This window comes from Falco punctatus (genome assembly GCF_963210335.1).
Source record: "Falco punctatus genome assembly, chromosome: Z".
Taxonomy (NCBI): domain Eukaryota; kingdom Metazoa; phylum Chordata; class Aves; order Falconiformes; family Falconidae; genus Falco; species Falco punctatus.
In genome coordinates, this window is record NC_137586.1 from 36,408,955 (window position 1) to 36,422,325 (window position 13,371).

The 13,371-nt window shown below is 42.8% G+C and overlaps 1 protein-coding gene across 1 annotated transcript in view; it reads left to right on the forward strand.

Moving 5' to 3' along the window:
• The first annotated feature begins 10,949 nt into the window (after positions 1-10,949).
• ADAMTSL1 (ADAMTS like 1) overlaps positions 10,950-13,371 on the forward strand; it is a 449,261-nt gene continuing 446,839 nt past the window's right edge. Inside the window, exon 1 of the mRNA XM_080372870.1 lies at positions 10,950-11,032. Within this exon, the coding sequence (XP_080228996.1) occupies positions 10,952-11,032 (81 nt within the window). The 5' untranslated portion in view covers positions 10,950-10,951. The remainder of the gene's footprint in view (positions 11,033-13,371) is intronic.

Below are 13,371 nucleotides of genomic sequence, written 5' to 3' on the forward strand. Positions count from 1 at the left end.
GAAAGCAGTTTACTGCTATATAAAGCAAAACAACAAAAAAACCTCTTCTGCAGAAATCAGCATTATAGTATGTAACAGTTTATTAAAGTTTGATAACACTTTCTGTTATTACTTAGAAGAATGAATGTCATGTAGAATACAAGGATAATGACTTCTCTAATTTCTAGTGAAGAACTGGTTAAAACTTTGCTTTAAGAAATTGGCAATGGCACTATGATGGAGCCTAACTCTTATCTGTGCTTCTTTCCTCCAGACAGGCATGATAAAGATAGCTGTGTAGATACTACCTCACAAGAAGGTGATAAGTTGTAACTGGATTTCTGTAAAGTCTCATCAAATCAATTTATTTTGATTTGAAAATCTGAACAGGTTTTAAGACAGTTTTTAATTCTTCTGTGAAGCAGTATTCAAGCCATACATAGAGATCGTTAAGTAAAGATTTTATGTAAAAAAACCCCAGGGAATTCCATTTTGGAACCTGAGTTTCTGCAGAAACTTTGAGTGTCAGATATTTGAGTATTTACTTCAGTGAAAGTAGGAATGCTTTTTCACACTTTAAAGTGTTGTTCTTTGTACTTCTTTTTCACTAGGCAAAGTAGTTGGCATAAATCAAACAGCTATTTTAAACACTGTTCAGATGTTTGTGTTTGTGCGATGTGCTATATCACAATCTGCAGATTAAGAATAGGTGGTGCCATGGTGCCTCACAACAAATTTTCACCTTGGCCTGGAAGGGAATAAAAAAGGAGTACACTACTGCTGCTTAGTGTACTGATTCCTTGTGGATTCCTTTGTGGAGAATCTTAAACAGTGGCAGAGACAGCTTTTGTAATGTGAATCCTTTTAGGCTCAAAATGGCCCAAAAGAGAGCTCTGAAAACAGGCAGCAATTTTATTTTATTAGTGATGTGTCAAGACTTTTTGTATTATTAGTTATTCTCTCTCATTTTTAAACTGCAAGCTGGAAAAAAAGGACAGAACCTGCAAATTGCAGATCTGAAGCCACACCTTCCCTAAACTGGGTGATTTGGGTTTATATTTTGTCAGAGAATACGGCAGATGCTAGCAGCTATGTTCAAGTCCACTAAAACTTAATGCAAATACTAAAATCTGGCAGGTTTTGGAAGCATGATTTTAGACTGTAGTCAGATGTGATTTGCACCAGGGTAACCAGGATATATTTACTGTAAACACTGGAAGTTCTGTCTTTTTCTTTTCCTTTTTTTTTTTTTTTTTTTTTTTTTTTTTTTAAGAAATGTTTGACTTCTCATAGGATTTTGATGCATTGGCTTTCTCAAAGCTTGAAGTGTTTTATTGAAGACATAAAATTTAGTTTAACTATTATACAAGATAACAAATCAATAATCATATTTGACTACAAGTATTTCTTCACCTTTATTAAAAAAATCTAGTTTGATAGCATGTAGTAGCCAAAAGCTATCTTGGATTGTGTATTCCTCATGTTCTGCCCTTCACTTTTTCTCTCCTCTTTCTTACACAAGGATGAACAGAATTCAGCTGTGGAACAATTTTGGAGTAACTGTTGATGTTCCTATCTGCATAACATCAAAGACATCTTCAGAAATTCTAAGCCAAAAAGTAAAATTAAAACCAATATGTAATCAACGTGTCTGGAAACGATTGTTAGGGCAGAGAATACTTTGTAAAGTATAAGCTCTAAACGGAACATATATTCTAGAAATACCTTCTCTGTTTTCTTTCTTTTTTTTTTTTTTTTTCCCTTGGTCAAGAAAGGAAAAAAGGTTGTGAAGTATTTATACATGCAGCTAGCAGTCCAGTTGTGTAGTGCTCATGAGAGCAGTAGGCTCTGCAGCCTGGAGAGCCAGTGTAGATCCCTTAGGGAGTCCCTGGTGAGTTGCTGAGCAGGCTGCAGAACGTTGAAATTGGTGTCAACTGTTTAGATGCTGTGCATGGGTATTTTCTACTCAGTTTCAAAAAAGGCATACGTAGGATTGGAAGGTCAGTCCTCACCTTCCTTCATACTGTGAGATCTTATCCTGACTGATAGGAGTCCTGTAGAAGAGGAGGAGGAAGCCCAGTTCATTGTATACTTTCTCCAGGGCAGGAGTTAGTCTCGGAAGTTACTGGAATACAAACCTGTAGAGGCACAGGAAAAACTACTGCTGAGCTCATCTTTCCTGCTCCTTATTTCTATTTATGCAGGAGCTGCCATACTAGGTGAAATGTTGCCTGCTTGGCTGAGGCTCCCTGTCTCAGTGCTGGACTGACTGTGGCCATACAGGCTAGAATTTAGCCAACTGTGTGCCAAAACAATGCATGCTTCTGCCTAGTCTTCATTTGATAGCTGGAGACTGACACATGTAACCTGTCCCTGATGCTTCCTGTACACCATGTTTTGGAACTGCAGTTATTTTCCTTGCAGTATGTCTAGCCCACTTTTCCTCCTAGTGATTTTTTAGCCTCAGTGACATCTTGTGGCTGTAACATGTTCATCTTTCAATTTTCAACAAGTATATTTTTTCATCTTGTAAGAGTTCCACATTGGAAACTTTGTGAGAGAGGGTAGAAAGGGAAATTCTTAGTGATATGGAACTGTAGATTTTTTTTAGACTATTATTGTTGTCATTCTAGAAAGAACAGTTTTTTCCATGCATTGTTCCAGCAAGCCTAATGTGCACCTTCCGAATTTCATAATATTCTGTTTCAAACCATCAGGATATAATGTGCTTTTATTGTTGGCTGCTGCTTCCGTTTTGTACAGAACACAAAGTGGTAACAGAACTCCTATTTTATTTTACCATTGCACTTTTAACACTGAGATGTGACATGTTTCTTGGTGCCAAAGGAGAAGATTAAGAAGTTAAGACTGCCTGAACTTTTCAGGTTGCTTTGTCTTTATGAACACATGGGAAGAAGAAAAGTAATTTGGTTATCTGTGCATGCCACTGGTGAATGTAAATGTTTTTACTATGCATACACTGTATATGTTAGGTTAAAAGAAGATATTTTATGTTGTCAATTTTTCCATACAACAGTTGCCTTCCTTCCACACAATAGCCTAGGCTTACCAAAGATTTTGGGCCTGATTCTGCTTTCACCCAACTACTACACCAAATGTGACTCTGCAAGAATTGGTCAAATTGTTCATGCAGGAGAGAATATTTGGGATCATGAGTAGTTCTATTGGCCCCTATTTTCAAAGAGCTTGAGGAACTGTGGTTGCTCTGCTCCCCTTGTACCTCAAACTGGTGTATGAAATTGAATTCAGTGTTAGAAGAGAAAAAGTTGGAATAAAAGGGGGAAAAAATGCTGAAAATTATTAACGTCTCTAAAGCATTTTGATTTTCAATAACTCTGTCAAAAGACAGTGGTGCATTGTAAACCTTAGAGCTTACAAACAACTTCTAGAATTTTTGGAGGATGCAAGAGGAAAAAGAGGAAAAAGTTATGCCCTTGAGAAAATCTTCCTGTGCTGTAAGCAAATAAAGCCAGATTATGGCTGTAAAGATCTGGCAAGGAATGAGGTAGGTAGTTCTACTTTTGTGGGAAGTTGATCCATCTTCTGCAGGGAAGGAAGGAATAAGTGATGAAGAGGAACAGCCCTTCCAAAACAGCTGCTGCTCTATATACCTGAAGTCAACATTTCAGGAAGGAACTTGATCATTCAATAAAAACATGAAGATAACCCCAAAATTCTGGGGATTTTAGTGATTTAATTTATGTAATAATAGACTCTGATCATTCTGAGTAATAGCGAATGATCTGGACTTTTTGCAAAGCAGGGTAGGTAGAAATGGACTGTGTATATTTTGTTACATCAAATGTGTTCCTACCTGTAACTTCAAAGAAAACACAACTCACACTATGGGGTAGAAGACTGATTACAAACAGTTGATACTAAGATCCAGTGATCCAGTGGACAAAAGGTTTTATGCAGCCATGGGATGTGTGAAAAACAAAAACTAACTAGTGGTGAATAGCTTATATTACCAGTGTATCCAGCACAGATGCAAGTATTGCTGATCATTTTCTTACGTTCATAAGTCATGCAGGATGCTAAACTAGAGAAGGCTCTTAAAAGAGCCAAATGAATGATTAAGGCAAGACCCAGGGAATCAAATCTACTTAAATTTGCCAAGCATAAAATTGATGAGGCTGTAGTTCACACTTGTTCAGGAAGTCCTGAAGCCCATCTTATGCGGTAAGTCAGGATAGGCGATCAAAATGGTGTCTTTTGCCATTTAGTCTGTGAAAATAAAGTCTCAGAGCAGATCTTTAAATACAGAATTGTTTCAGGTTTCTAGCTTTCAGGTTGACACAGTGAAAGTGGCAAGTGGCTCCAGCCTGCAGTTTATCAGGAGTATTATCTGATGTAAAATAAGTAGTATTTCATGCTGAAAACTGCAGTGACGGTGTTGTCCAGCCAACCTATTGACTTTGACACATTTGGTGCCCTGTACCAAACACTGAATGACATTAGCTCAGAAACATTTTTGGCCTGTAGAGTTAATCGTTTGAAATGATGCAGGAGCTAGGGATCAGGGTTGGATGGATTCAAGTAAAACAATAGACACTGTACTAAAATTCCAGTAACGATGCTTTGGAAAGATGGTGATTTACCAATATCTGGACAGTGCAAATGAAACAATTCTATGAAATTGGTTATGGATTTATTTGGGGCCTTGTATGCCTGCTTCTTGCATTTTCATTCCCTACTGTTATAAATCTCTCTGTTAGACTGTATGTCACTGAAGACTGGATTTTGCTCTAAAATAGGGCCAAATAAACAGGATAATAGAAGCCATCAGCGTGTTTGGTACTGCAGATGGCAATATGATTTAGAGGGAGAAAGCCTATTATTATTACAATTAATCTCACTACATGTGAAAGTGTCATGAGCAAAAGCCTACAATACTGAGAAGCTCCTTAGGAGGCAAATAAGACTGCTTGTTTTTATTATCAGATAAGACTAATAAGAAATACTTAACAAATACCAAAAGTTCTATTGCTAAAACATTATGACAGAATGTAGGACTTGCCATTATTTTTTATGGAATAAATACCAAACCTCAGGAGTTTTCCAGGTATGCTATAAATACACAAAAGCAGCAAAAAATGCCCTGGTTCTATGCTAGCACACTGTTTTAATGAAGAAAAAAAGCACCAGACCATGCAGATACTTCAGCCATGTCAGAGAGTGGCATTCTACTGCAGCAGAGAATGGTTTCTGGGGCTGGAATGTGTCACTGCCTGACAGCTCCTGTATCAACACAGTGTTTCCCATGTCACTCCATCTTCCAGTAGGAGGTAAATGCACTGTGCTAAAATACTGAAGTCTACATCACAAATGGTCATTTACAGGTCAACAAGAGGGTGAATCTCTTTTTCCACAGCTCCTTACACAGCATATTCAAATGTATTCTGCTCCCATCCCCTTTTCTGAGTGATTAAATCCCTTGGGAAGAGTTGAAGAACAAGGAGATTACAGAGTTTTGCTAACACATGTGTATTTCTCCAGCACTTGAGAGGAGACTCAGAATTGCAGGTGCAGGATAAACAGGATTCACCTTAATAACAGATCTTAAATGGATCTGAGAGAGGCTTCCTTCCCCGAGATGTCGCAGCACTTTTCCTGGGATGGATATACCTTGCCCTATGTAAAAGGATACTAGCAAGTTTGAGACCTGCTGGATTCTGTCCATGGATCTGGGTTTATATGCTGTCTAACATTACAGGCTGCATTCAGAAGTCATGGGAGTTGCAGGCTTTTTCACTCTTGTCATCCCTTTTCCTTAAATGACAATGGAGAACTGCTAGAGGAGGCTGTCCTGGAACTGCCCTGAATTGATGCACTTCTTACTGTAGACATGACCACATATTTTGGCAGCATTGTTGACTTCCATCTCTGGGGTTTCCTTATTTGGATAAAGGAAATATCTTTTAAAAAGCCCCATAGATCCTTGAAAAATCGTAGTCCTACTAAATGGAATCGGAAATTAAATTCAGTACATTATTTGTACCTGTTTCCTGATTACAAGTATAGAGACTTCTAAGCTACAAATGAGGTGTTAAGGGAATCAGAAATAACTTCTGCATCCGTCTGCCTCTTCCACGAATGTTACATATCCTAGTATTTTAAGTATCTCCTGCATATCCTTGGGGAACAGCAGATGGTAAGTGATTTGGGAAGGTCTTTAAACACTTTTCCACTGAGTGACAATTTCAACAACTTTTTATTGTTATTAATCCTAGATTTTGTACAGCTAGTTAAGCCTCACCCAGAAAGCCTCACCCAACAGAGTTTATATGTGTTATTATACTTTGGAATGTTAAGTGTTTTAGATGCAGTCTCTGCTGGGAGCTTTTATATAAAGAACAGGTTTTCTTCCATGAAGCAAGCAAGTATTCGTGCACACACACACATGCACACGCGCGCGCGTGCACACACACACCCCCATCCTAAAGTTGTGCTGTATTGTTTAACTTCTTAACAGTTCATGATGTCATTTTTTATAAGTTAAGAAAAACAAATGCTGTCACATTCTGCGTTTTGAACAAGCCAAAATCAAGAGATTAAGTGTTCCAAGCACTTAAACATTTCATCCAATTAGTTAGTTCAGTTTGGCTTCTCTGTCTTTGAACTACTTCCAATAAACCTTGCATACAGAAAGATAAACCCATTGATAAGTTTCTACTACTGTACAGATATAAGTTGCCTTTCATACAAAGTAGTTTTAATGTTTAAATTTGCATATGAATTCTTTGTTCTTTTTCTATACTGATTCCTGAATTTCTGTGGCTTTTTTCACTAGTTTACTATATTCTGTTACTCTGAAACAGATTCTGAAGGGACCTGATTCTGAAGACTCCTAAAGACCACCTCTGGAATAATCAGGTGTTTGCTGGCTGAGGGGCTACAAAGACAGATCACACTGAGAAGCTGAGCAGCTAGAGACAAAAGGTGATTGTCTGCTCTGATGCAAACAGGTGAAATCTGATTTTTTCCCATTGGCCACAGAGAGTCAACAAAATGCTAGCTTTGATCGTTTTAGGAAATGGGAAATGGCAGAGAAAAAATGGAGGGGAGGGGAGGGGAGGGGAGGGGAGGGGAGGGGAGGGGAGGGGAGGGGAGGGGAGGGGAGGGGAGGGGAGGGGAGAGGAGAGGAGAGGAGAGGAGAGGAGAGGAGAGGAGAGGAGAGGAGAGGAGAGGAGAGGAGAGGAGAGGAGAGGAGAGGAGAGGAGAGGAGAGGAGAGGAGAGGAGAGGAGAGGAGAGGAGAGGAGAGGAGAGGAGAGGAGAGGAGAGGAGAGGAGAGGAGAGGAGAGGAGAGGAGAGGAGAGGAGAGGGCACAGCACAGCAGGAGAGCAGAGTTGTAGAAATTCTACTTCACTATTCTTATCATTGTAATGCATATTTCTAGAGGTTGAAGCCCATTCAGCTTCACCATCTGGGGTAGAACTACACTACCAAAACTACATGTTCTAAGGAAAATTATTCACTTTTCAAGAATGAGAGTTTTTGCTCACTAACAAATTTAATATTTCAAACATTGCTGTTTTCTGCATAAAAAGTTTCCTACGTGGGTTGACATTTATTTAACTTCTAAGGTTCAAGTCAAATTCATGCCAGATACTAACTATAAAGAAAATTCGTGTTTGCTACTTATTGCTGATTTTGCATAATGTGTAGTTAAAAATGCAGAAGAAAATGAATCTGAAGATACTTACTCATACAATGTACTTCATCCACCCTGTACTTGAACTAATTCTTACCCTTGGAATGGAAACTGTCAAACAAACTGAAAATCATTGTATCAGTGGCTAGCAGTGGAGGAAACTAAGGGAAAACTTATACACACATTTTCTATATTCTTTGAAAAGTGCTGGGGCTCTTTACTGCCTACACTGAGCAGGAGGTGACATGCAGGAATGAAGGATCTACCCACCCCGTGGGACACCTGAGGGCTCTCATGCTCAGAATCCCCCAGCCATCTAAGCAGCAACAAAGTACCACAACAACTTTCTACATTTACCAAAGGATTAAGTACTTCCAACACAAGCTGCTGCTCACTGATGCAAGTTCTATTTATGCAAGTATCTAACTGAAAACTGTGACTATCTAAATGGAAATGTGGTCTACTGTGTAGCTTCTGAGACATTGAAAAACCTGGGTCCCTGGAATTAAACCGGCAGAAATACTGAGTGATGGGACATCACTATTGTAGTGCAGCAGAGCATTTTGGCCAAACACACTGTGTAATTCCGAGAATGATGTGGGAAAATGCCTAAAGCCTCAAATGTTTAGTTTAACACCACTCTGCCATGTATTATGCCTGCTCAAAGGCTCTACCTGAATTTAAAGCTGCAAGTCTGTGTTTAAAAATGCATTGCCATTTCTGTAGGAAATAACAAAGTTATATAAGAAACACAAAGAGACACAATCCTGTCTTGTAAAACCAAGGCAATGTTGCTGGGAGGAAAAAGATTTTCTAAGAGCATACCCTGCCTGCATTCTAAATGTGGAGAAAAGCATATCCTTGCTAAGCATACTGTTTGGCTTCTTCTGGTTAATGCTAAAAATTACTTCAAAGTTGTTAATGCATCCCTTTTTCTTAACAAGGAGAGTAATTCTTTAGGAAATCTCTTTATGTATCTCTCCCTACGCATTCAGCCTTGAGCTTTTCTTAGATCTTAAGAGATCTTAAATCTTCCTAAGTCTTCTCAGATCCCTGGGCTGATGACAGTGTAGATTTGATATCTTGTGCCTGGCAATATTGTTGTGAGTCTCAAAAAGAACAAGAAGCATACTTCTGTAAGTTCTGTTAGGTTCTTCTCTGGTTAAAAATAGTATTGTTAAATGTCTTCATGTCCGTTTAATTGGGAAGAAAGCTGTCATCTGTCATCATCCCCCCGCCCCCCCTCATCATTAATGCACAACTCTGCTGTTCTTCTAGACACAACTGTAAGAAAAATAACTTTTCCTTTTTGTTACATTTCTGTTAGATGACAATGGTACACTTTCAATATCAAAGCAGTGTAAAATCACCTGTAGCTAGAAAGTCAGTGTGAGAATAGAGAATTCTTACATTTCCTATGCTAGTAACACAGAATTCATAACATAAATAGTAACAATTGTCAATAAAACATTTCCTGACAATTAACATATAGCTTGGTTTTACCTTGAACCCTCAGGCCTTTCAGACAGTTGTAAATGCAGGAAATGTCCTCCTCATTTCTTAAAAGATAAGCATAGTTTGCAACATGAAACCTGTAAACAGCTCATTCCTGACAAATTGGATGTCATGTTTTGTTCAGCCAGATTGCGTTTCTTGGATCATGCAGCGTTTATGAAATGTTTTAGACCATACTACTCCATGCATACAGGAGCCTTAACCTCTATAACTACATGCTAATAAAAACAAGAACTACAGACTGTTTACATCTTTGCACAACCATATGTCCTTAGAAAGAAAACCAAAATTCCAGAAGTTCATCTGTCATGCATGTTCACAGCTTATTCCTGGGTGTACTTGAATAAGCAAGCAATTTTCAATTTAAGCTACTGTGCTTTATGTAGCTGTACTTGAAAGAGCATTTCTAAACTGTTAACTACAGCACTTCTGTTTGTTGTATAAATAACTGGTTGTAGAGGGTTATCATATGGAATAGGTTATAAACCTCAATGTAAAAGGGCTATTATGATTTCACTTACAGACCTGAGCCTTAAACCCCACACACCTTCTCTGCAGAAGGCAAAGACTTTCTCAGCTGGGATGAAATAACACAGAAAAGATAAAATGTGGCAGTCTTTAGTCCGTGCACATGCTGCTTCACCAACATATAGTTTTATTTAGGATTCCCATACAATTTCTTTGGCTCTTCAGTGAGAAGTACATTCTCCAGGGATAATCCAAGTATGTAAATACACGTGCACATACACTATGGAAGCATTTGAATAGGCTTATGGTGGGAGCTTTAGGAACATGTGCAGTAACCATACATTCTCTTGCGGTTGTGCAAGCAACTTATAGGAGTTGCCACACACTTTTCACAATTGGCCAGCAGAAATCTGGCCGGGTCGATGTTCCCGTTTGATTGCCACAGCTTGCTGTTCTACTATTCCATTAGCAGATGCTAGAGTTGCAGGTACTAGCCAACATCTTCAAGTGAATGCTTGAAGGCAGCTGAAAGCTCTGTGTGAGGGGGCTTTGCTCCCCAGGTCGAGCAGCTGCAGCCTTTACCTCCAGGCAGATGTGAGCAGCAAGTGTCACCACACACGAGCATTTCAGCTTACGCATCCTAGAAACGTTCGTAGGTTCAGCAGGCAAGCACTCCAAAGCAAGCCGACCAGCGGGCCCGTCCCTGGACCTGCGCACCCGGCGCCTGCTCTGCTCTGCTCTGCCTGCTGCCTTGCGCTCGCCACTGTGTCCCTCCCTTGCGACTACGCGCTGGTCCTGCCTCGGCCATCCCTGCCTGCGTGCCCCATCCCCGTGTGCCTCCTGCTGGAAGGGCTACCCCTGCCTGCCCGCCCCGTGCCTGCCCGTGCGCCCCATACCTGCCCGCCCGCCCCGTTCCTCCCCGCCCGCCGCATCCTCTCCCGGCCGCCGCCGCTACCTGCGCGCTCCGTCCCCGCCCGTGCGCTTTGCCCCTGCCCCAGCGCCGCGGGCACCCCTGCGCCCCCCGCCCCGACCCCTGCGCCCGTCCCAGCGGAGCCCCTGCCGTGCCCGCGCCGTCCGAGCCCCGCGGGACCCTCGGGGGAGGCGGTGGCGGCGGGCGGGGGCGGACTGGCGGCGGCCGCTCCCCGCCTCCCTCGCCGCCGCCCGGCAGCGGGGGGCCGCGCCCCCGCGCACCTCCCTGCCCTGCGGGGCCCGGAGGCGTCGCGCACCCCGCGCCGCTCGCAGAGGCGTGCAGGGGCGGCTGAGAGGCGGGCGCGGAGCGGCGGAGCGGGCGGCCCCCGGTGCACCGGAGCAGGATGGCCGCGGCGGCGGAGCAGCGCCGGGGCACTGCCGCCTCCCTGCTCGCCCTCGCCCTGGGGCTCCTCGCCGCCGCGCAGGTAAGGGCGTCCGGGGGCTCGCCCGCCTCCCCGGGGGTCAGCGCCGGGCCGGGCCCCCCCCGGCTCCAGGGGGGCGGCGGGAGTTCCGCGGGGCGCGGCGGCCCGCTACGCACCTGCGGCCGCCGTGATGCTCCTGTCGCCAGGCCGGGGGAGCGCTGCCCGGCTGGCGGCGCGGCGCCCCCTCAGCCGGCAGGTAGTCGCCTCTGCTGCCCCTGCCCCTGCCCCTGCCCCTGCCCCTGCCCCTGCCCCTGCCCCTGCCCCTGCCCCTGCCCCTGCCCCTGCCCTGCCCTGCGCGGGGGGCTGGGGGAGGCTCTGCCAGCATCTGCGTTTGCCGAGCGGACCTCTCCGGCAGCCTGCGCCGGGCTGGTTTTGCAGCCCCTGGAAGGGAGGCTGGGAGGGTCGTTATTTTCAAAAGTTGATACTGGTGCGCTGTGCCGAGTGTCAGCGGTGAGGCTCTCCGCCTCCTTCGGGCGTGAAATGCTCCCCGAGATGCGGGGCGGCTTTGAGAGCCCTCGTGCGCGTCCCTCGGGCGGCTGTTCGGTTCTGAACGCAGCGCGCTGAGTGTCACTGCACTTCCCTTGGGTGTAATTTACATCCTCTGACATGCTCTACAGGTAGTTTGCTTTGCTTAGTCATCAATTTGCCATTGCCAAGCTTTTATTTCAGACTGTAGCCACGGGAAGGAAAAAAAAAATATTTTTTTTTTAAAAGAGAAATAGCCTCCGATGATGCCCCAGGTCAGCCTTCTGGAGACAGTGAGCTCAAATTCAGCTTTCTATATGCCCTAAAGAAAAAGTGTGAACATGGCTCTCCTAAATCATTCCCGTTTGGTTTTGTTCTTAAATTTTGTCGATGAGTTTTAAACAAGTAATAGCACAATAGCAGTAAAGATTACAATCTTTTTATGTTTCAGGCACTTAACCCTCTCAAGAAAAAAAAAAACAAAAAAAAAAAAAAAACCTGCCTCAATGAAAAAAGAAGTACAGGGTCACTTGAAATAAACTGAGAGTCATTATTCTCTGTATAACTTCAGGCTGCTGCTGAATGGGACATTTCTTGTCTCTTCCTGAGCTCCTGACCAAGTATTTTCTCCTTCCTTGAACCTGTGTGGTCACTGTACAACCATGAGCATGCTAGCCTAGGGGTCTGAGTGAAGTTCTTAATTAGACAGAGAAACTTTTATGTTACTTTGCCTTCTGTTGTTGAACCACATCTGGGTCCCCTGCAAAGGAGATAATCCAAAAGCATAGTGGGGGCCGTGGGGGATGAGGTGTGATTCCAACCTACACCTGCAGACTTGTGGTCAGTGCTGGATCATGACAGTGTCCTTGGAAAGGTTGTTGACAAAAGGCTGCAGGGTGCACTGATAGCACTGGTGTGCCTCAGGAGCACACAAACTGGCCCATAGAGATGAATGTCCTATGGGATCTGGTATCTGTTTCTGATAAAGGTTGGTAAAGCCATAATAGATGTGATATAGCAATGGGTACCTCATCTGCCACACCTTTTAACCCTGCCACCAACTCTGTTCCCAGGGCTGAGGTTGAGCTGATCTCCTCTGGCACTCAGCTCTGTCCCTGCTTGTCCTGGCCCTGTGCACCTGCTTGCTCTCTTTCTTGCAAGCAGCTCCTCTTTGTGGGGAATTAAAATAACTGCTTACTTATTTTTTTTTAACATACAATACAGAATATTCAGGCTTACTTGTGAAAATTGTGGAGTGAGTGACATGCAGTGCAGTGGCCTGGGAGCTGGAACAGATAGACAATTTAGTTTCCTGTGGCTTTTATGTTGGATACTTAGATTAATTTTATTTTACAGTTATTGAGATAGTGTTACTCTTGAAATAGCAGTTTGGCACTGCCTCTTGCCTCTAGTCTCAAATTTACACAGTGATAGTGTGAATAAAATCAGTTGTCCTCATGGACAACATTTCCAAGGGCCAAGAACATAATCAGCCCAGGAAGCCTCCTGTTGTTTTTGAGTGTTTGTAATGTGAGATAGTGGAATAAGTGGGGATTAAAATTATGCTTTACTAAGCAGTCACAGGTATGTGAATGTATCACAAAGAAGATATTAAAAAACACTGTAATTCTGTAATGCTACATTGTATTAGTCTAAATTACAGTTTAAGATGAAAAATTATTGTTCTTATGTACTAAATATGACCAGGAATTTAGGACTTGGAGGATAGTGGCATACCATGTTACGATAAAAAGGAGCATATGAACCCCTTTGCCTTTTTTTGAAAGGAGAAGTAAACTGAGTCTTCAGATTGTGCGATGTTGTTATTACTGTGAGTCCTTCAGGAACTAGACCAAACTGGGTCTTTTAATGAGTAG